The 24,353-nt window shown below is 33.8% G+C and overlaps 1 protein-coding gene across 2 annotated transcripts in view; it reads right to left on the reverse strand.

Annotated features, from left to right (window-relative positions):
• CYP19A1 (cytochrome P450 family 19 subfamily A member 1) overlaps window positions 1-17,863 on the reverse strand; it is a 29,053-nt gene extending 11,190 nt beyond the window's left edge. The window contains exons 1-7 of one of the 2 annotated variants that reach the window (XM_013106596.5): window positions 17,737-17,863; window positions 10,318-10,482; window positions 8,643-8,793; window positions 5,031-5,185; window positions 3,073-3,249; window positions 2,241-2,355; window positions 380-494 (exon numbers count right to left, since the gene is read on the reverse strand). In XM_013106596.5, coding sequence (XP_012962050.1) covers window positions 380-494; window positions 2,241-2,355; window positions 3,073-3,249; window positions 5,031-5,185; window positions 8,643-8,793; window positions 10,318-10,459 — 855 coding nt within the window. In that variant the 5' untranslated portion in view covers window positions 10,460-10,482; window positions 17,737-17,863. Of the gene's footprint in view, window positions 1-379; window positions 495-2,240; window positions 2,356-3,072; window positions 3,250-5,030; window positions 5,186-8,642; window positions 8,794-10,317; window positions 10,483-10,591; window positions 10,609-17,736 lie in introns of those variants that run through there. The other variant, XM_072043361.1, reaches the window with a different exon arrangement.
• Between the last annotated feature and the right edge of the window lie 6,490 nt (window positions 17,864-24,353).

Here is a 24,353-nt window from a genome sequence, read left to right on the forward strand (position 1 = left end):
GAGCTGTCAGAGATTATGCAAGATACGATTTACATAGCTTTTGAAGCTTTTGCATACAAAAGGTAATATATACAGATAAAATTTAAGAGTTAGGGAAAGACTGAAGAATGTTCAGGGGTAGAGTCAAGAGTTTTGAGGATGTTATTTAAGCCATGAAAAACAAAATCATACAAGCACCTGGGGGATTCTCCCAAGCCAACTAATTTGTTTCTGTTCATAAGACTTTGATAGTTACATGAAGTCTGAGTGGTAAAGTCTGTATTGTTAGTGAATGGAGACATGCAGAAACAAACAAACAAAAAACCAAACAACAACAACAAAAAAACAACAAACAAACAAAAAAAAACAACTTAGCAATAATTTGGTACATTGTCAATACCTGTGCAAAAATCAGCTGGGATGCAAAATCCATGTGCTCATCTAACTTTTCAACGGTGGAAAGCTGTTGTCGCTTCTGTTCTATTAAGATTTCCATTGCGCCTTTCAAATCTTTGCTGAAAGTGGATAAAATCCAATATATTGATAAATATCTGCAGCCTTTTAGTATATGACTAGATATAGGTAGATAGGATATGTTTAGAAACATGAAGATTATACTAATGAAAAAGCCTAACAAAGGCAGAAATTTAGTCTTCTTATAAATGGCTATATGGTTCTATACAAAAGCAGCAATACTTTTCTTATAAAAATAATTTCTTCTTCCTTTGGCCTGAAATCTTATTCTCTTCTTGTAGAACTGAAAAGAATGAAACCTGTCTATCTTAGAGTGAATAGAGTTTTTAAAGATTTATTAATATTTCCAAAGATTTCTGTTCCCTTGCATATTTACACTGCAAATGAACTTCACAAGAGGAATAATTGTTTAAAAAAATGCAAGAAAAATTGTACTTTCTTGATGGTATAGTTGACCTCACTGTTTTGTAAAGCTGTAATCAGACATACTGTGTCAATAGTATGTATTTCTGTTGGAAAAATAGTGAAGTTCAGTGGTGTTTAATACTTTATTTGGCATTTTAAATTAGCTACAGATTTGAAGGTAATGTTCTTTTTAAAAGGCTTGTTTTATAGGGGGAATAAATCCAAAATTAAAACTTGGTAAGGTTTTCATATATAACATTTTTATGTATTAGAAAGAGCAACCCAACTTTATCAGAAGTGGTGATAACCTGTGGTTTTCCTCCGCATTGCTTTAAATTCAGAGATCTTTATCTTTTTTTTCTTTCTTTCTTTTTTTTTTTTTTTTTTTTTTTTCCCGGTATAGATTTATTAATATGGTTATTTTAATGAGATTATTTATGCCCACTAATATTTGCCCACAAGGACTTTCTAGTAATAATTGGGCCACTGCATTTAGCTATTATTAGAATCACAGAATAAAGCACTAAGCACTGCCGTAATAACACTGGTATGTATCTAATTTGTAAGAGAGCTGTTGGTTATGAACCTCCATCTTTCCCTTAAAGTCTTTATACTATATAGCATTATCAAAACTAATTATTACATATGCTTGATAAAAAGTATTTTTCTCTCCTTAAATGGACTCCAAATCCAAAATGAACAAACTCATTGCCAGTTCTTTTTATAGCTGGTCTTCTTTAGGCAGAAGACAGAAAATGAGAGCATCAAAATAGAAGAGGGATTATGTGCTTTTACAAATAGGAAGACAGCAAAAAACATTTATTCTTGTATAAAGGAAGAAACAATCTTGAAATAGATTATCATGCAAAACACAAAGTTTTAGCTCAAAAAAAAAAAAAAAAAGGTTGTTGACACAAAAATGCTCATTATGGACACCAATAAGTAGAATTATACTGAGGGGTTAACTCTCTTTTGGGATAGTTCCATGGATGTAGATGTGATTTCTTATGTCTGACAGTCTGTGGCCTAGTATTTGACTGTCCTTAAACAGATAGTTAAAGTAATTTCTCCCCATAAGACGGCTTTTTCTTTCCTCTTTGAACTGAACCAATGATTTCAACTCAGTGTCATATCTGAGATGGCATTAACTAATAATTTGGTGAGTGAATATGGGCCTTAAATATTCCCCTGAGTTTAGCCACTTGTAGCATCACTGACAGATCTCATTCTGCTATCTTGGGTCTGCAGATAGTGGGCTTCAACCAGTCACCTTTGAAATTTTCACATTTTATTCTCTAAAAGGAAGAGAAAAATGAAAGGAACGTTCTTCCTAGAAAGAAATAATCTTATGCAAAAGATTTGTAAAAACTATGGATACTTACACTGCCTCTTCATATTTCTTGCACAGCCAAGAAATCTTAAAAAAGATGTCAGGCTTTAATAAAAGTGCTTGCCAAGCGTCAAAGTAGTTCTGAATCTTAAGTACAATGGCACTTTCTGAAAATAGATGTTAACAAACAACTGTATAAAAACTAAACTTCAGTAGTCAAATAACACAAACGTTTCAGGAAAATTAATAATGAGGCCCCACTCCCTACTCCCACTGAGTTGACAGGAATTTGATAACCATTTTGTTTCTAATGTGTAGTAGATAACATTAGGAAACAGTTGTGGCACACTGCAGACAAGATACATTTCTTTGTAAAAACTCTTGATAGCTAGCTAAAAGGAGATCGTGTGTCAACCAGAGCCAGTTTCCCACAGGAGAAAAGGAGCAGAACTCTATTGCACTGTATTGATATGGGATAATTTGTACATCAGGATGTTACTTCTGTCAAATGGTTTTGAAGGTGAAGAAGTCATCAAAGTTCACCTGAAAAGTTGTCAGGTGAACTTTCCAATGCAATCATTTAGTTTGGTGGAAAGATTTCTGTTTCTTACATGTATGTAATGTTGAGGCTGTAGCAGCCTAGTACATAAAAATGTTTTTACATGTTATTTGCTTGGTTGTGACAAGTTAAATATATGTATTTGATCTTATAAAATTCTCATAACTAGACTCACTTATCAATCAATTTCAGTTAATTATTCAGTAATATAACAATATGTTCTTGTTCCATTTTCTGAAACAATATTTCTGAGTGATATAACTAAGTTTTTCTTGTTTATGCACTTAAGGTTCATCATAAGTTATAAAAATAAGGCTGTTAGTACCATCCAAAGGGATCCCTAGAAAGAGTTTGTTAGATGTGTCAAGCATGATCCGTCTCATAAGATTCAACACATTGATGTTTCCTACTTCAGTGGTCACTTCTTCTAGTTTATCCAGGTGATCAATTGTTGATTCAACACAAATGGCTATCATACGCACGAGACCAGGACCAGACAGGGCTGTAAATAGGTATATGCAAAATGATAAAAAGATTAGCTTTCATGCCTTATTAATAACTTATTGGCAATAATAGCATCAATAAAAATCTTTATAACTTAAGTGACTGGAACAAAATTGTTTTGAGAGAAAAACATAAGCATTTTGACTTAGAATGGCAATGAACCCAAGGCCCAAACTTCCCTTGCATTCAGTCACTCTGTATTTCAGGCACACATTTCATGATAGGTTCACACAGTGTTAGCACAGATGAAGCCAAATACATTTCACTATCTTTCAGTGTTGGAGGTGTATATCCTCCATATCCTCATCTGCAATATAGGCACTGTAGATGTCCTGCCTTGCTTGCAAGGATGGTGAGCAGGGAAGTTAGATTGGGGATTCACAGGAAGGAGGATAGGAATTTTTGGAATCATAATCCCTGGGTGTTCTTAAACAGCATGACAGCTTTCCAATAAGCTCCCCACAGCCTATAGTGTCGCTGTGGACATCCTGAGGCTTAATCTAGTAGTAGTCTAGATGTGTTAGCCAATCTTAGTCTGTCCATCTGTGGACATTGGGAAATAGTGTCATTATGCATTTTTAACATTATAAGAAATTAAAAGCAAGCAAAAGCAGTGGTCAGTTCTGTTGCTGCATAATTTTTATGATAGGATCTGTCTGGAATGAATTCAGATAATTTTGAGTGACTTTGGAAATCTTGCCTTTTCCATATAAGAATTCCTCTAATTGCCTAAAGGACAATATTTTATCAAATATATGTTGAGAGTAATTGTACATTTATAAGTGAGAAGAGAGGTTGTCTGTGTTGTAAATACAGAGAACTGGTAGTTCTAGGAATAAGTAGAAAAAAAATGATTTCCTGTTATCTTTAACCAGTACAAAGTTGCTGGTACTTTTCAATGGCAAGATCAATTAGGAAAGGCCTAAGTGTCATACAGAAGTACAGATATCAACAACATGGTAAGGAAGACTTAACAGATGATTTCTTAACTGTAATGCTTGCAGAACAACAAGGCAACAAAGTGTGGTAGTTTTGTTAGGAAGGCTGTAAGATCATAACTAGTTATAATGATATACAAACAGTGAAAATTTTGTATTTGGAAGGAAGGTGAGTCCAAAATTTACAGACTCTTAAAACAATAAAAATAAGAAAATTCAAATTTTACTGTATTTTATTATTATTGTATTTATTATATAACTTATTTTATTGTATTTATTTTATTGTATTGTATTTTCTTATTTGATTTCAAGCTAATGATACAAATTACAACAACCTTTTTCTCATTACTACAAGAGGAAAAGATTGTTCTCTATTTCTACATTGATTCCTAGCATATTAAATGGATTAATATATAGTTCTGCTGTGCAGATCTTCTAAATTAATTTTGAAACTATACACACATTATTTTCTTTTAATTAGAATGAGAAAAGTCTGAACCCAATTAAAGCTGAGGTTGGAACTTCCAAATACATTAATAGAAATGCCGGTTGAGCTAACGTGAATGTTGGTCTTGAAATTTAAAAATAATTTTAAGTATGGTTTGTGGGTGTTTTTTTTTTTAAGCAGAAGAGATTAGGCATCTGTAAAAAGATGTGAAGACTGTTTCAAATACCATACCAAGCAGAATAAGTGTGAAGGAGCATGTGCAAGAAAATATATTGAGACATAAAGAGAGAACTGATTTTTCTAATTTAATTATGCAAAGGACAAACAACATTTCAGAAAAAAATACTGTGTGATAGAGTGAGGCAGTGTGTTAATGCACACTGATTTATTTACCTTTGGTAAAAAAGGGTCGAATTTCTTTCCAATGTGCTGGGTTGTTATTAAATATGATCCCATTTTCATACATGCCAATGCACTGTAATCCAAGCTTGCTCCCAAATCGAGAAACATAGTTCCAATGTTTCATTACATGGAATACACTTGAAGATCTGGGAAGGAAATGGGGGGAGAAAAAAATCTAACTAAAATACAGTTTCATAGATTATATACAAAATTTTTTTTTCTGACATTCTCTGAAGTGCTGCCTTTCATTCTCTGATTAGCAGAAGGTACTGTGCTTGACACCAAATGTTGCGCCTATTACATAATTAAAAACAAGATGATAAAATGGCTTCAGAATTTGTACTAGAGCAATAATGCATTCTGTCTGGATTTAAACCTATTTTTCAATTAAAATGCAAATGGTGACCAAAAGTCTTTAATCTGAATAGTATATATATATATTTAGGGACACACACATATACTCTCAGGCAATGACCAATGTCAGATGTTTCAGATGATGGGGTAAAATAACGAGTTACATACATTCTTGTATAATTATTTTTTTTTCTAACTTTAGATCAATTATATAAATTGGTTTATTATTTTGATGTTTGATTTTTGTTTCCTTTAAAAATTTCTGACATACCATGTAATACAATCCTACTGAGAGTTGGTGTGTGCTTTTTAAAATCGCTGCAGGAGTATTCCTCAGACTCTCAAGTTTATACCAGATGCAGGAAAACACTGCCCTACAAAAATTTCAGATTGTATTTTGAGCATAACTATGAGGGCTAAGGTACATATCATAAAGAATGAAGTGGTAAAACTGAAGACAATGTGTTTAACATCCATGTACATTTCTAATCTGTCTATGATAGCACTCATTGACTATTTTTCCCTATTTTTTCAGAAGTATTAATCATAGTATCCTACCAATTTCCACAATCCTTGGCAAATATTTTGGGAAGAGATGTATATCTCTGTCTGCTTGTCTATCCCTCCCTCTCTCCCTTCTTCCAATCATCATTCCATATAATTCATACACTTGGATTTTCTGTAAACAGTTCAACACATCCACCCCAAATATGATACCTCTTACTTCATTATGTAAGAAAAAATATTTTTCTTAACTTGAAGGCAGTAACTTGGCAGATTTTAGGAAATATAATTAATTCAAGTATGTTAAGGAGGGAAGACAAATTCTGCTTATTTCAATGTATTTAATATTTTTTTATGGAAGATTTCAGAGTTTTCCTTTGATGACTTCATGGTCTGAACTTTTGGGTAGACCTGTGCGGTGTCAAGAGTTGGACTTGATGATCCTTAAGGGTCCCTTCCAACTCAGGATATTCTATGATTCTATGACTTAAAAATAACCAGACAGTTGACAACTTCATTATGATGTGTATTAAATTTCACCTATACTTTGGCAGCTCTTTGGTCGTTCCTAAACACACCTGCAAAGTATTAGTATACTAAGTACTTTTGGTTATGCAGCATCATAATTTTATCAAGGATAATTACTGATAGATAAATCTATTAAACTGAAAAAGAAATTTTATAAAATCAGATGTGTGGGATGAGTATTCCTAAATCGAAATATAATGAAATCCAGCATATACATACTTATCTTTTACAGTTTACAAGATTTATTTACACACATTCTGGTGAACAGGTTGTGATCAGCTTTATTGCTTTAAGATATTTCCTTTAGAGGGAGCTAGCATTTTAGAAATGGTAGTGTGATGAAAACCTGACTAAATATAAGCTAACAAAAAAGAAGGAAAATCAGAGCACAGACTGAAATGAAACAATAAGCTATTTTCTATACAGTCGTACATTCTTTGTGGACCAAATTGCAGATTTCTTACATGGGCTAATTATTATTATTTTTTTTTTCAGTTGAGTAAAATAAATGGGAATTATTTCTTCACAACTTCATCAGTGCTAGGTTTTCACCAGCATTTTGCATGAGCAGTGGTAAATATAAGATGTTATGTTGTGCAAGCAAACAAGCATGGATTATTCAGCGTGCATGCAGCTCCAGCCCCTCCAAAGAACTGAGCATACCCCTTCCTATGTGTCCCCCCAGTTGCTCTCTTTGCTAGTTTCCCTAAATGTTTTTCATGCATCAAGGAACATCAGCTATGTTTCATGAACATGAAAAGATGGTGCTGAATTAAGATAGTTGTGCCCAGAAATAGAAAGGTGCAGGAAGCTCCTTTTGCTCATTCCATTTCATGCATCTACTCAAGAGACATAGAATAATATTTTAAGGATAGGTTTTGACATATGACCTTGTATAAGCAGATTTTCTTTATAAAACTATTTACTGAAGTCCTCCAAAAGACAAAATCTCTTGTAACCAAGATTGCAACATCTCAATATAATTAGATTTGACAGTAAAAATTCAGATGACAACAGTGGAAACACTATACATTTTCAGTACTTGGGATACATTTAGTTTTGGAGTGAATTTATGAATCACTCTGAAAAAAAAAAAAATATATATATATATTAAAAAAAAGTTAAATTCTAGTTTTCCATATGATATCTATGATTTTAAGTAAATATCTTCAGCAAAACTGAAGAAAAGTGATGTATAGACTGTAAAGTGTAAAGTCTGATGCTATGGTATGCTAAAGTTTATCGCTTTGCTTCTTACCAGCACTACTGATTTGTTTGTGAAGAACTGGTAATACATACAGTGAAAGACAGGAGTAAGAGTTCACAGAATGTTATGTGATCAAAACATTATATACAATGTTACGTGAATTAATATTTACAATATCTACATAGGGTAGGAATGTAAATAGTTTTCCTGTAATGATTACCTCTTTTTACATACATAGAGATGAAGCTGACTTGCTCAAATGGAAAATCCTGTAATAGTCCTCCTTACTGCATTATCTTTCATAAACTTTTACATAATGAGAGGTGAATATTCTTTGATATTGCTAATAATATTGTCATTTATTATCCATTTTGCATGGTAATTTTTTTTTTTCTTTTCTTATTTTCTCATGATCATCCAGAAGATCCAATATAAGCAATTGGCTACTGGAACTAATAAAATGATAGACTGCATTTTAGTATTATGCTTAGTACTGTGTGTAATTGAACTCTCTGAGTAACCCCAGTAACTGGAGTGGAATTACTCATGATCCTGTAATGCTGCATTTACTTAATTACCCTGCTGAACTGGAGCCATAATCTTCAAGCATTACTCTCATTTTAAGGAGAATCTTAATAAGAACACAGGAACTAAAATTTGATTTAATCCTGCACTGCAGTCAGGGTACTATGTAATACTATTGTTAAATGGAATAAGAAGAAACTGTAAACATTTTTTTAGGATTGAGCCATAATTCTTGATCTTTCTTTCAACTAAGAAAATGAGATATTCTATTCAGTAGTTGTCTCTAGTAGATACCTCAATAGTAGAGTCTTTAAAGAAACAAAAGATTAAAAAAGGATTTGTGAACATTAGGAATTAATACTGTTATGTTAGGATAAATTTGTAAAATAATAACTTAAATTCTACTTTTGAAAAAAATAGCAAAAAAGGTTGTAAAAATATGAAAAAGCTCTTCATATTATTAAAGATAGAAAATACAGATTTACTTGCTGATTATAAATGTTTCTTCACCGCTGATCCAAACTCTCACAAATTCTCCATATGTCTTATTGTAGTAGTTGCAGGCATTACCAACTCCCATCCAGAGAAATCTCCCATGTGAAATGAGGGGGCCAATTCCCATACAGTATCCTGGCCCTAAGGAAAAAAAAAGGACGAGTTTTGTCATCAGTGCTCTCTGACAAGAATATATCACTCTTTTGGAAAGGACATTTTTTTACATTACATCAATGTCTGAAATGGGCACCACATAAAATCCCATTATGAAATTCTGTCTTACAGAAACTTGCATCTACATCATTGAAACCTCATTTATTACCCATGAAAGCCTGCGATTCGTTCAATATGGATACAATAAATAAAATTCATTACTTTATACAGCTTCAAACTACTGCTTTGAGATTGTTTATATTTGGAAGAACGGTGGCTAAATAATAGAAGGAAGAAGCAATATAGAAAAAATGCATGTGGTTTACTCATTCATGCTTTTAACAAAACCTTTGAGTGATCTTGGCTAAATTTGTGCCAAAGTGTCATAGTAACACCTACAAAAGTCAACACCTTTTTGATGTCATTAAATATAATTAATCTCTCGTAATGTAATCTAGTTACATTTCTCTTAGTCATTAACACCAGAGTAAGAAAATAGATATTTAAAGGAAAAATTATTTTTAGTGCTGTGAATTTACAGAAACAGCATGCTGCAGTAGGAACTAAGACTGGATTAATAAGCATTTAATCAAAGCTCTCAACTAAAACCTTTTGCTATAACTCATCATCAAATGTCCCTCTTACAAGAAAAAGGAGAAAGTGGAGAGAACAGGAGAGAATTTGCATAGTCATTGCATTATTTTTAAAAGGAGGTTTTCCTTCTTCACTGAAACCTTAACTTGCCCTTACAAAGTCTGTAAAAACATAAATCGGATTCCATAAAATGAAACAAGTTAAGTGTTTATAAAATCTTTTGTGTTTTATACTGTTTAAAAGATTTACAAGTTGCTTATGACTCCACTGTCTACTAATAGAAATCACAAGAACACAGATTATTCAAATACCTGTAATCTTAAAGCAAATTAATTTGTATCTTCTTGTCAATCTCATCAAGAATTCAAATAGAAAGCACTACCTTTTGTGTATAGTTTTGCCTGTTCTCTAACTTTTGGAGAGATTTAGCACATGGAAGGAAATTTGGCAAATATTTTTTCTCTGATGTTGCTCTGTTTTGGAGGGTCTCCAGTGGCAAACATGGTGATGAAAACTAATAATTTACTAAAATGTAAATAATTTCTGAATTGATGGTGTTTGCCTCTACTAAGGACAATTCAGGAAGCTTTAAACTTACAACATATAAAATGTAGAAGTTTATAATGCACATGAATATATGAACATCTAGACTTCATAAAATAGTATTATATCTTTCTAGCATATACATAATAAAAAGAAAACTGAATATCATATATTTATATAGCTAAGCCAGTTTTATTATGGAAGTACTGAGGTTAAATAGAGCCTGATTTATTTTATCAATTATTTTAAAAACTTTTATTATTAATAATAATACAGTATTCATTCAGTATTACCCTCTCATTTAAATTTGAGAAACACACACACACACAAAATATACTTTGACAGCTTTTATGTGATACCGCAGAGTTAGTTTACCTGGTATTGATGATGTTTCTTCATGATTCCATATTAGAAATAGAAAGCACATAAGAATGAGTATGGGCACTGTGGCCATTGGCATCACATCTGGTACTAGGCTGGTGATGTAGTGCATTGGATTGAGAGTTTCCAATATCATCTTTTCCAAGAGATTCTGCTTTGCTTTAGATAGAGAGAATGGGGAAAGAGGCAGAGGTTTACAAAGCTTAAAAATATATACTTTAGTTGGTACCTCTCAACCCTCTAGAGGTCCTGTAAATGAGCAAATTACTTCTTGAGGTAGCTTTATTTTATAATGAGACTGACTGCTGGGACTGCTTGCCAGGACAAGCTACATCAGAAGTTGAAACAGATGTGCAGCAGACACTCTTTTGGCTTGGAATAAGTAAGCTTTTCTGACCTTGATATTGAAGCATAGTTTTAGATGCTTTGGCTGACAGACCTCTTATCTCTGATATTGTCTTGGCTGGCCAATGCTGAGGTTTACTCCTTGCAAATTTCTAACCAAAACACAAGAAATTAAACTCTCAGCACATGTAGAAGTATTGAATGAGTTCACTTGTAAGCTTTTATCTCTGTTACTTAGCCTTTTTCCTTCCTGCATGCCTTTAGTGTTAGTCCTCGAATTTCCAGAATACCTGCATTAGTTTTGCAGATACCGTGTACTTTGGGATTTTGTTTGACGCAATGTACATTTTTATAGTCAACCTTTGAGTCTAAATTCAAAGGTTGACTATAAAAATAGTGGTGCTTCTGCTGATGAACACTTTGAAAATATTAGTGTCTGCTATAACAAACACAATCGTGAATTGTCTGGTACTTTGGGTAGTAACCAGGGTTTGAAACAGGACAGAAAAAACAAGCAAAGAGAAAGGTCTCTTGTGCATAGGGGGATCAGAAGGATTCCTCTGAAGTTGTTTTGCATGCTTTTGTAAATACAAAAATTAAAAATCTGTAAAATATGGGAAGTGATTGTACCTGAGAAGGAAGATGTTATGTGAGTGAGAAAACCCACTTAACCACAGAAAGATACTGCCTGCATCTGCTCAGCAGTAAAGTAATAAAACATGGTCTTAATTCTGCTCTGACATAAAGCAGAAATAGATTTTCTTTTTTCCTTCCTGCAGCATTTTTTCAAAACTGAATGAAGTAGTTACTTAATGGTACACTTTTTGTTGCAGCTTACTTTCAGCAAATGTTTTTTATCTTGTGATTTGGTCTTGCAGAAGAAAGTACAGTTTAATTTGTAGTAACTCTCAGTGCTGTAAGTGTATTAAACTATGTTAAGAATGTAACAGATGCTTTCTAGATAGTGAGAAATTGGTGTTTTCAGTCACAATAGAAAACTTTTTTATCAATAACAGTGTTTATTAGTGAAATTAACATACTGTTACACACTAAGGGTAATGTTTCTGTAAAGATAAATATGAAAGTGCTAGCTTTAAATTGCCTTGAGTCATTGCCACAATGTGCCTGTATGTATATGTAAATATTTTTATTAGATTCAATCCCTTGCACTGTACGAGCTTACAGTATACAGAAATGACTACACTTAGGGAATATTATTTCAACTTCTTATACTCTGAAGCAGTTGCTTTTTTAGTAAATGTGGTTCCTATAGCTCTTAAAACAAACAACAGACATTTCTTGTTTTGAAAAGTTCTTTTTCCTATGTTAATAAATACGATCCAAGCAGACAGGTTTGGCCTTTCTAATACACTGTTGTTGTTGGAAAAGCCACCTTGAAAATATAAGTTCAGTTCAGCTGAACTACTCATCCTGCTTGTACCCATTTTATTTTTTAAAGAATTTTCACTCAATAATAAAATAAAAAAAATGGCAAGTAAACATTGATAATAAGTAGTTACTGAATAGACTGAAGATGTTTAGAAATGGAACAAAGCTGTGTTGCATGGAAGAAACATTCCCTATTCTTGCTTATCTCATCTTGAAACCTTCTACAAATTGTTTTCCTTGAAGCTGGTTGAAGTGTGTGATGAGTGATCTGTTGGTTCTGATTGTTACTTATATGGTGGGGTGCGGGTGGGGAAGGTTTTTAAATTAAAATAGGAGGAGGAAAGAGGCTTATAAGGAAGTGGTTTTTTAGCATAAATTAAATGGATACACACAGGCCTCTTGATCACGGATAATTGTAGTAGATCTTAACAGCTGGGAAAGCATCTGCCAGCAGAGGGCACTGTAGGTCACAGATCTTTGAGACCTGACTGAAATGTGAGAAAGTTCTAGGTTCTGTTAAATGCTTTATTGCAGAAGGTGTTATGATGAATGATGACAGGGTCCCACAATAAAGAAGAAGTCCATATATCCAAGTGACAACTGTGTTGAACCCAGTCCTTTCAGCTAGAGCTTTGTACTTAATGGCTGTGTCACCAGAAGTGCCAACTACGTATATAGTTTACAGAATATAGAATGTTATATATCCAAATAGCTGAAATTTACTGATAATTTTGAGCAGGAGCTAATAAGACAGCCTGAAAACTCTCAAAGAGCCATTCCTGATTCCTGGATTTTTTTTCTCAGCAGCATTTCATTTGTCAGGAAGGGCATGGGAAAAAATCTGCTGCTTGCTATAAATCTCTAAATATTACTGCCCAAACAATAGCATCTGAATCAGCTGACCTCGGTTAAACTAAGCAGTTTGGAAAAATGAAATTTTAAATAGACTGATTTCACACAAAAATAGCTATTAGATTATACAGTTCGAGGAAGTATTCATTTTTCCATATAAAACATTGTAGCCTTCCTCTCTTTTACTAGATACTGATTCTAGTTGGTTTTCACTCAGTGAAGATTGACAATTTCATACAGACTGTAAACCTTCAGCCTTCTACATATAAGTACATACTTAGCTTTTGTAGTGCATTTTACAACTAGAAGGCTAATGTATAGCTAGCTGAGTAGCGTTTGTCTTTTTTTCTGTGGATGCTCCCTGACTGTGCGACAGTCAGGAGGATGGTGGCTCAAGGTATGTCTCCATTGGCATTTCAGCACTTTAAGGGGTTTGCTTTGATAGCGAAACTGCAGATCATTCCCATTTTCCATACTTGTGTTTATATCTCAGAGCATGCAAACTTTTTGGATGCCATTTGGGATGAAAATAAATCAGAGCATCCCTAAGAGCATATCAGATTTATTTACTAGAGCACATGATGAAGGAGTTCATGTAACTATTTTAACACTGCCTTCAAATTGTGGGTTTTATTGCAAAATAGTAAATTACTATCCTAGCTGTTGAATAAAAAGTCATTTGTGGAACTATTGTAAAATTAGCTGCATTTGCAGGGAAACTATTGTAAGAACCACTAAAAATAATCCACTTTTTTGTTGCATGGCTGTGTTACTTCTGAAGAATTAGTCTGAAGTAGGTATTTATCACCAGATGTGTAACATATATGACATACACAAACCTTGGTACAGGGATTGTCTTGTTCTCTTGAAAGGCCATGGAGTTTAAAGTTGAGAACACATTAAAAGATGTTTTTAAACTTGAGAGTACTTACTGTTCCTTGTAAGCTGAGTTGTAAAATTATTCTGTAAGCTTCTGACTGCATGTTTATTTAGTACCACACTAGAAATTTTTCCCTGATATTCTGCACTTTCCTAATTCTGTAATTCTCTCCAGATGCAGTGGGGATGTCACTGACAGATTTTCATCACAATTCATTGGATGTCTGATGCTGTTACTCTTGTCCTGACATTCTTTATCTTCAATTATAATATTTTTCCTTATTCATTTTCACTTGCTTTGAATCTGTGCTTCAGTAATCCTCTGCATAAGAGATAATCCAGATGTCATCTCTCCTATTACAGTTGACTTTATTTCCGATTAGAATGCGTAGAGCAGATCTTTTAAAGTTAGATGTGCTTTTGAAAGCACTCTGGCTCATTTAGGTATGTCTCCTACTTTTTATTCAATCCTTTTGAACTACAAGAGAAAGATAATTATAGTAAAATGTGCACATCAAGAAATGAATACATAGCCTACATTTACCTTTTTCAGCCATTTCTAGAGTTTGAATCAGCAGGCTAGAATTTGTGCAGTCGTAGGGGTCTATCACATCTAATTGCTATGGAAATGTATTCTAGCAATGTTGAATGATTATTGCAGTCTTATAGACTAATCCTGTGCCACTTGATTACTACATAACCTAATCTAAATGGCACTACTGAACTAATCTGTTGTTAAGGTTAGAGAACGAGGAAGAGGTTACACTTTCAGCAGAAACTTGGAAGTGGAAATTTAATAACAGTCATCCTAGCTATCTAAAGGGGCTCTTGACTACTAAGGGAGCCTAATGTTGTTGTGTCTGAAGATGAGAGAAACAGGAATGCAGAATGTGTCCATGATCTAGTGGTGTTGAAAGAAAATACCTGTGTACCAAGAGGGGAGAAAGATCATTATATTTGATGCCTCTGCTATTATTTGGAATTGTGGTTTTCTTAATCTCAGTGAACCTTTTTATGACAATGTTGCCTTGTTTCACAGCTGAATAGAACTAGATTCCTAGAGCATATTTCTCTGATATTTTAAAGTTCTGTCAGCTGCCTTCAATATCCTTTCTAAAATGTTATTGTATGTTGGTTATGTTAGTGGATGCCACCAAAGACTCGTATACGACCATAAATGATACTTGGCTTTTCTTACCTACCTTAGTGAGCACAGAACTCCTTTCTTTTCACCCCTCCTACTCAGTGTACTGTAAGTTTGTGAAATGCAGAGAAGGTATTAATTGAAGTACTATGTAAATACCGACATTCCTGTTATTTTAGGTCTGTTTGATCAATTGCTTTTCTGAACACTGGAACTGGGTCTTAATTGGTAAATGCAGATTGAGCAAACATTGATAGGGAAAGAAGTAAGTTAGAAATAACATGTAGGATTTTTATTTTAATATTACTATGTGTTTGGATAACTATGTGAAAGACAATGCCTTGATATTGTAATTGTATGCCTTCATTTTGTGAGCTTACTATCTTTGTGTTAAATCAGAATTTGTCTCATATCAAATGGCATCACTGATGTTTAGGTATCATGGAGGAGATATTTGAAGCCACTGTATTGAGCTTGGTATTGTGATTTCTGCAAAGTGATTGTCAAATAGTATCCTATAGGCTGCTCTTCTCTTTGTGATTTATGTAAATGACACTTCTGGTACAATAGAGCTGTAAGTCCTGCCTTTAAACATCCCAAAGAATCCTTTTAGTAGTTTTTAATGCTGGAGTTCTGATGTTGCTGTTATATAACTAAGTACTGACCAAGTTGATAAATTATTAATGAAATAGCTATCTGCGCTCTTTGAATTGCTATTGATCACAGAGCTTAGTGAACTTTCCAAATAAAGTCTTTATGATATACTGTCAAATTAGTTTGGATATTACCTTTGGGGCAAGCCAGGGAATGTCCTAATAATCTGAAAATCTTGAATCAAATGCATCCTTCTAGAAACAGCTAGTTACTTTGGATGTCTGAATTGATCTCCAGAGGATGAATGCTCACGCCCTGAAAAATCACTTTCCACTAGTGTGTTAAGAATTCAAAATAACTAGCCAGTTCTAAAGCTGTGATTGCTTTGTGGTGGGCAATACTTGAAGTGATAACATGTCCTGTGTAACTTAAAGGTCAGGAGTTATCATTCTCCCTCTTTCTGACAGTATGCATACTATTTTCTTGTAGCTATTTATACAACATGGATATGTGAAGCAAGGTACACTCTGTGCTGCCCAAATGACTGTACAATGAGGGTTTCTGCTTTCTGAACAATCTGTAATTATTTGAATTGTGATTTTTCTTTCAGAAGAATAATGATCTGAAATTAGATTTTGGACCATGTCCTCCTCTGAGGTTTTAATTGCAGTCTGACATATGATTTGGAAAAATAACTTGCCAGTTTTAGTACCTTTCATAAAAGGTCTCATTGTTGCTTAGGAACCAACATAATGTCCATGAAATGTACTATCCACAGTAGACAGTAAAAGGGTTTCATCTGAAACATACATCTCCTGAGGGAGAATAAGTATGGCAGTGCACCTATGCCATCAAGAAGAACTATGGAGATAAACAAACTTCTGCAGTATTGGTAAGGCTCTGTTTTACTGCCAGTACCTCAAAAGTTTTCTAAGAACACTATAACCTCTAATTACACTCAAAACTAACCAGAAAATGAGTTGTAGGTAGACAACTTTTTTCTCTAACATGCTTTACATGTTACAAGTTTTCTCTAATGTGCTAACACATCAGATATGTTATAACTATGGGAAAGCAGACCTACATGAAGACTCTTTTTTTGTATATAACCATTATCAGGTTGCTATTACTGCCATGTGGGAGGTATTGGCTGTGATTTGGCAGATGGAAGACAGCTCTCTGCTATAATTATGTATTTGCTGTGGTACCTCTATTCCTAGCAAACACTTTGACCAACATAAGCAAAAAGTTGGCATAGAAGGGACCACTCTGTAAGAAAAGTAACTATAATTTTTGACTTTTTCAGGCTATAAATACCAAGCATTCTATTAAAGTATGTCAATTAATCCTGAGGAAAATTTAGGTTTTTGAAAAAACAAGAATGCATGAATATTCTCAACCCATTTTTCTTTCCAATGACTTCCTTTGCAAGAAATAATTAACTAAGATATACCAGTTTAAAGAATATTGCACTTCCCCATAGCAAGCACTAACTGAGATACATCAAGTCATGATAGAACAAACCAATTTTCTGCATCATTTCCTGACTTGTTCCACTTGATGACCTTTATATAACGTCACTAATAATTCTGTCTTTCCCCTGCTGTGACAACAATGCTTGATTTGCCCAACATTTGTTATGTTGGACATAACATATGTTGGTTTGTATTGTATCTTAACTTTCTTAACTTGGTCATGACACTTCAGAGTAGATTAAAATCAGAGACCACAAAAACAATGGAAAGTTTTTTCATTCTTTCTTTTCATTTTCGTTTTTTCTTTCTTTTCTTCTTTTTTTTTTTTTTTTTTAAATCAGTGATGCTTGTATCTAAGTAACCTAAAAAGTTTTAGTGTTTCTTGACATAACATAAACACTTTGAAAGATTGAATGAAGTGAACCTTTTATAGTTATTCTGCAGGAACATTGTGCCATTTTTTAAAGAAACTTTTTAAAATAATCACAAAATATATAACAGTTTGTTGTTACCTTAATGTCAGGAATTTGGTTTAAGACTTACAGATCTTCTAATCAAAAATATCTACTTAGATACTGACAACATATCATTTACACAAAGTTAATTACAGTCATTCAAATCAAATCAGCTCCAGAAAGCATAATTCCTCCACAAAGACAACATAAAAGAACATTTCTGTTACGTCCCAGTAATACTATCTGTAGAAAAAATGTAGCATATGAATTTAAAAATTACCTGTGTTCTCCTCTTGATTTTACTGGTGAAGAGTGCTATCTTTCTTATGGATGTGCGTCTTTTAAAGATCTGGATAGGTTTTCTGGTGATCACTCTCTGTGGCATCTTTTATGCAGGTGCTTCTTGTTGCTAAGAGATCAGTTGCTTAGAGATGGAAGTTTGTTTTTTTTTTTTTGTAATAGATCAGGGGCCATTGCAATTGAAAAGAGAATTTTGTAATTTTACCTCTCATCTCAGTATATCAGCTGCCAGTGATAGAGATGCACATGCCTAATGGTGATTAGAATTGTAATGGGATAGCAAAACAGAAAAGTAAACAAAGTTTAATCATGTTTGAAGTCTTTCAATATCAAGAAAATAGATTTGGCATTTAAATGGAAGTACAGCTATCAGAAACGATACTAATTCTTTACCTAGCATGTTTAAATCTATTATTGATTTCCAACAGAAAGGAAGAAGAAAAGTCCAAGCATTTTATTCTGACATTGGAATTGCCAAAGTTGTAGATGACCTTTTGTAAGATACAGCCCTGCACAGACATTACAATGGTCTTAATGGCTGTCCTGTATATTTTTGCTTATACTGTTTCCTTTATATTCCCAGGTGGTCTAGCAACTCTTCATAATTAATGTACATACCAAAGGGTAGCTTCTCTGCTTTGTGATCCTTCTATTTCTTACTGTAGCTTTGAGCAACTTAAACAAACTTAATTTATGAAGATCCAAATGTTTTTAAGAAGTACATTAAGCAATTATAGGAAACAGAAATAATGACCAAAGTCCTATAGAAAAAGGTGCTGATGTTATCAAAAGATGAGACTAACTCAGAAGTATGAATAAAGTATATGTGCCTGTTACTGCTTTAAAATACCAAATTATAAACTGTCTCAGTTTCTGCTATGGCAAATCCTGACTCAGCTGACTTTTCTGTAAATTTACCTCTGTGATTTGCAGTGGAGCATTTTGTGGAATAAATCAGAATCATCTTTTTGCTCAATGCTGTCAAGTTTAGAAAATCCAGTCACAAAAGTCTGTTTTCAGCAAGGCTGTGTTATGTCCTAGGGTGGTAAGATGTTATGCATCCTTGTCTCTTGCTGTCAGGCCACAAATGTGAAATCTTCTCACAAAATGTTTTCATTCTTTTTATGAATTCACTCAATGCATTAGCATTTAAAAGAAGTAAGCAAGCACTTTTATTAAGAAAACCCATCAACTGGGTGGAAGAGACTTATACATAAAGGACTATGATCTCACTTGGAACAAAGGTATTAAAGACTTATGTACAATAGTTCTAGTGATAGAATATTTTTAACTCAGGGGAAGGCTGGAAGAGGCCTAGAATTTTATTGAATGCGAAATCTCTTTTGAGAAGCCTTTCTTAAATAAATAAATAAATAATGAATGTAGACATTTTGGGGAGAATAAGGACTGAATTCATACGGAAATGCTTCCGGAATGACTGTGACCTCATTGAAGGTACACAGCTTACACAACCAGAAGCCAAAATAATTGCAATCTGAAAACTGAACTCTTGTTCTTTTTCCATGTGCATACACCCTTCCATATCTATTTATTATGCAGAGACTTGTTTACAGAATGATTTCACTGTATAATTTTCCTGGAATCAAAAGTACAAGCAGAATGGGCAGAACTTTAGTGAGCAATTCTATTGTGTCCTGTATTTAGACTTGGTCACAATAATGATTAAATTCTGGTGCATGGTATCTTATGTTCTGAAAATGTTTCTTAAAATTATTTTATTTTAAAAAGAGATGACATCTGTTTTCAATTTTTAAGCCTAATTAAAAATTCACATGGAAATCATGCATTAATATATATTTTTTTTTGTTTTAACAAGCTGATTCTATGTTCTTACCATTTGTAAACTAAGTATATTTACATTCTGGAGGAGATAGGTTTTGAGTCTGATTTTGATCCATTTTATGGTATATTTCCTGCACATTGTTAATGTGGATGAACTAATATGAATGGTCAGTTTTGAAGATGATGGATTATTCCATGGGTACCAGGTGAAAAGAGCTTTATATACCAATACAAGGAAGTTACCATAGAAAGTTTCCAGCTCTTTCCCATGATTTTAATCTGGTTTACCAACTTCAGTGTTGTTTTGTTTTAGTAGCCAAGAAGAACAACTTGTGTTGAACTTGCTAATTTTATTACTGTGTTTTTCCTTGAGTTCCCCATGTATTTTAGCAAAAGTCAAACTCACTATTTGTTGCTAGTGCAAACACTTTTTTTTCCATGAAGGTAAGCTTTAATACCTCACCCCTCTTGAAGATAGCATGTGGTTATGTAGGTCACTTTGAAGCATTGGAAAATAACATGGCAATTAGAGAAAGTGCTCAGGGAGGCATTACAATCATTATTGCTAAATCACAATTAAAACAAAGATTAACTCAATTTAGAAGCGCATATATCCTTAGATATTCTTTATTATATGTGCAAATGATAAGAATAAACCGCTTTAGTATTAATATATTTTTAAAAGCCTCAGAATTAAGAGTTTGGTGCAACAAGAAGTGAATGCAAGGAAGGTGAAACCAATACAATTTATTTTTGTTATCATGAGTTGCTTGAGTTTTAGGGGAGTCAAAAATGATTTAGCCAGGTTCCAACCAATAGATGTTTTGATTCCTTGTACCATGATCCCTTTGTTTAATCAAAAGGACTGCTTTCTAAAAATTGAAAATCTGGTAATTTGTTGGGGGTTCTTGTTCTGACAGAAGTGTGGATCTAATTAGTAATAAAAAGAATTAGTATGTGAATCATAATTCAGGAGCAAGAAGCCTGTTGAATTGGTCATCAAGAGGGCACAAGAAGGGTTGAATTTTATGTAAATACTTGTTTATATTTAAATTAGGTTTTGTCAAGTCCGACTGTGGGATATATCTTTAAATCAAGTATTATTTCCATATACCAGAGAAAATATATTTCAGTTTTTTCATGCCAAAGAATTCCCAGAACTCCGTATAATGCAACCAGAATGATTGGACTTGTTGTTCACTACAAAGATCTATAGTTGAATACTACAAATTCTTCAGTGCTTGAGTAGGCATTCAGTGAATTAACAAAGTTCTTTTTTATACAATTAAAAATAAGGCAAGGGCTTTTTCTAAATATTTTACAATAGCCTTTTGTGAAGAGGATGCAAAATGATCTTCATAGTTGAGCAGAAGGGTCCACAATCTTGTAGGGTCCCTGTGGTTCATATGATAACATTTATTAGAATTTTGTTTTACTGGGGACTTGGATCTGTAACTGTATACATAAAAAGAAAATAACTTCAATTAAATCAGTGGAAACAAAAATACTGATATAAACATCAGTACTGTGAAACTAGTAGGATGGGATCAGGCTCATATCTTAATTCTTGTTATGGCCTGATGGTTTCAGTGCACTTGTTAGGGTATGAGGTAAATGCTCTCCCTATACCAACAGTGCATAGCCACTGGTAAATCTGTCCCTAATCTACTACATGTTGTTTTATGATAGAAGGAAACAGAGATATCTGTATGAATGTAGCCATGTCAGGGCATGGCTAAAGAACTATCTAGCTCAGTGCTCCACCTCACAGAGTGGCCCAAACCAGCTGCTAAGTGCAGAGTATAAGCATTGGACAAATGTATGTAGTACTTTCCTCTCCTTTTATTTAGGGATAAAAGAATTTTAAATGGCAGTCCTTTCCATCCCTGTGTTTGCAGTAATGGCTACCTGTCTTTTCTAGACACTTCAAGAAAGAACTTGAATTTAGAAAGACCTAAATTCTTTTATTGAGGCATTTTACTGCCACCTTCTCTCTTAACTTCTTATATGTACTGTTATCTTAAACAAGTTAGTTGTCGAGTACTGCTAAGAGAGCTAAGACTACTGCAAGTGTCTGTGTGCTCAAGTGCTTCCTTTGTTGCTTTCTAATTTAAAAGTATGTATCGGCCATGAGAATATCTTATATTAAAACTGTGAAGTTCTCTCTGGTGAGGGAGTGTTTTTTCAACAAAACATACTTTGGATACAACTAAGTTTATAATTCCCTAAAATTGTATTGAGTGAATGGATTGAATTTTTAGTTTCTTTTGATTTTCTTTCAGGACACCGTTGAAGTACATGGTACTAGTAAAGAGTTTTTCTTTTGAGACTATCTTCAGAAGACCTGTATTGTTGTCAGTTCTAACACCATGGTTAATTTGGCAATTCTGCTTCTCAGTTCTTCACAACTCAGGTATCTTCCAAAAGCCTCAAGTTTCAGAGTAACTTTAAGGTCTAAATTTAATTGCTATCCCCAGCATCATGTTGTTAGAACCCTGCTGGCTTGAGGGAGAGAGATGAGGTGCTTTGGCACTGGGAACAGTGTTCAACATCCAGAGTGTCATGGTTGTGTTTCTTTTTCAGCAAAGTACTTTAGCTGTTATTCTGGATGGCGGGTACTTGGAAATTAATTTTATCAGTTTGTTTGTTTGTTTGTTTATTTTTAGAGCTGGGTGAACAGAATAATACGGGCATGTATTTTAAAGCATAACGTAGCTGTAGGGAATTCCATCTCTCAGTAAACTCCAAAATCCCCAGCTGGGGCTCTGCTGAAAAGAATTAGGGTCTCTGAATTGAGGCCAGTTCGTGTGGTAGCTTACTCTAGATTAAGGAATGTATTGCTTTGCAATATTGCCCACAAGGTCAATTCCTGTCAAATCCTGAAGGAGAGCAGGTGATCTGGTAGAAAGCCAGCAGAGTTCTTCTTGTTCTGTCAAACATGATCAAAATCAAGCCACCTGCTTTAACGCTACTGAGAAATTCTGATGGAAAGCATTCTTGGTGGAATTTCTCTGCCTCGCTTACTAAATTAACTGTGAGTGAGTCACATGTAACCACCTCCTGTCAGGCCTTCTGGGCAAATATGCTTTATTTTGGGAATGCAGAAGATGAGCTTTTATAGAATTCAGTTAAGAAAATAGTCACAGGTGTGTAACATTGATTTGTCATTTGTTCCACCTCTTTTAGACACAATGTGCATGATTCCAGGATGTTGTCCTGGAAATTTAGGATGTTAAATCCATTTTTTCTGTCAGCCATTATCCAGGACTCAACTTAGTCAAGAAATTTGACTTCCATGTCATAATCCTACCTTTTAACTGAGAAAGAGAAAGTCTGTGCGTAAGCTTGTATGCTAAATGCTCCTATGCAAGGTGGCTAAGTAAATGGGGTGGCTGCTACTCCGCTAATATGTTACATGTGAAAATCAAATATCTGTGTCTTTAGTGCATTTGTTCTTAAAGGGTCTTCCACATGCTTCCACGAGCTACGGGGTACTTCCTCAGAAAATCTGCTTGCTGCAACTTCTTCAGAAATGTTGAAAGGGAGATATTTTTTTATCTACCTAAAGATAGAAGAGCTTTGGGAGAAGCTCATTATACCTTCACGTACAGTCAAAAAGTGCCTCTGTACTGCTATCTTGAGATAGATACGAATCTTCAGAGATTATGACCGTTGGAAGTCTTTTTGGTTTGGTTTATGTGTTTCATTTATTTATTTATTATTATTTTATTTATGGAAAGAGCTTTATGAAAGTAGTTCTATGTGGGCTTGAATACCAAAAAAGATCTCTTCTGTAATTTTTATTGTCTGTCTGGAACAAATGTAAGAAAAGCTCACTAGTGAATGCTATGGCTGACTGCAGCTTCTTCAGGAACCATTTTCATTTGGTCTCAGTTCATGTTTGCATGCTCTGTGCTTTGTTAAAACCACTCCTTCCCTGAAGAGTATATATGTCTACAGCTGCATGGGAGAGGGTGGACTAGCTCAGCTTTTCTTTTAGGGTTGTCATCACCCCAAACCTTTATCACTAAGCCTAGAGGAGGAGCTGCACACACCAGTTTGTGGTTTTGGCACGAAGATATTTTAGTTACTGATAAAAATATGTACTTTACAGTTGCACTCTGTAAATATCATAATGTTAACTGTTACATGACAATCATCTACCTCAATAGTTACTGTATGAACTAGGGCTAAATGGATATATTGGCCTTTGAGATCCTTGAAGCAAAATAATAATAATAAAAAATTCAGCGTTATGTTGCTATTGTTGTTTGCAATAGGCATTAGATAGCTGTTATTAAGTACTGCTTTTGCCTGTTAAGAGGATTTAAACCTTGTAAAAAAAAAAAAAAAAAAAAAAAAAAAGAGCTGTAGTTTCTTGGTGACTTCCCACCAAACCACTCTCCTCATTTTGTCCACATAAGATTGATAAAATAGAATTAAAAAACAGCCAGTGAAAGTCAAAATGGAAAGAGTTAACAGTATGGGTATTTTTCTTCTATTAGTCTCTCTTCATAAGTTCAGATCTTCAGACTATGGTAGGCTACACTTGTTAATTCAAGAAGTGCTACTAATTTTGAAGATGGGGACAGTGTGTTCTTGTCACACGCAGAAGCAGCTGAAATGAAATATTACAGGAACAGGTCATGGATGTGCCATCTAAAACTAAGTCTGTATTAACTATCTGGGGATCTACAGTTCCTTTAGCTTGTTATCTATTCAACTTATGTACTCTTATTTATTTATTTATTTATTTATTTATTTATTTCCTTCTCTTGAATGGGTATTGAAGTT

The sequence above is a fragment of the Anas platyrhynchos genome, chromosome 11 (genome assembly GCF_047663525.1).
Source record: "Anas platyrhynchos isolate ZD024472 breed Pekin duck chromosome 11, IASCAAS_PekinDuck_T2T, whole genome shotgun sequence".
NCBI classification, from domain to species: domain Eukaryota; kingdom Metazoa; phylum Chordata; class Aves; order Anseriformes; family Anatidae; genus Anas; species Anas platyrhynchos.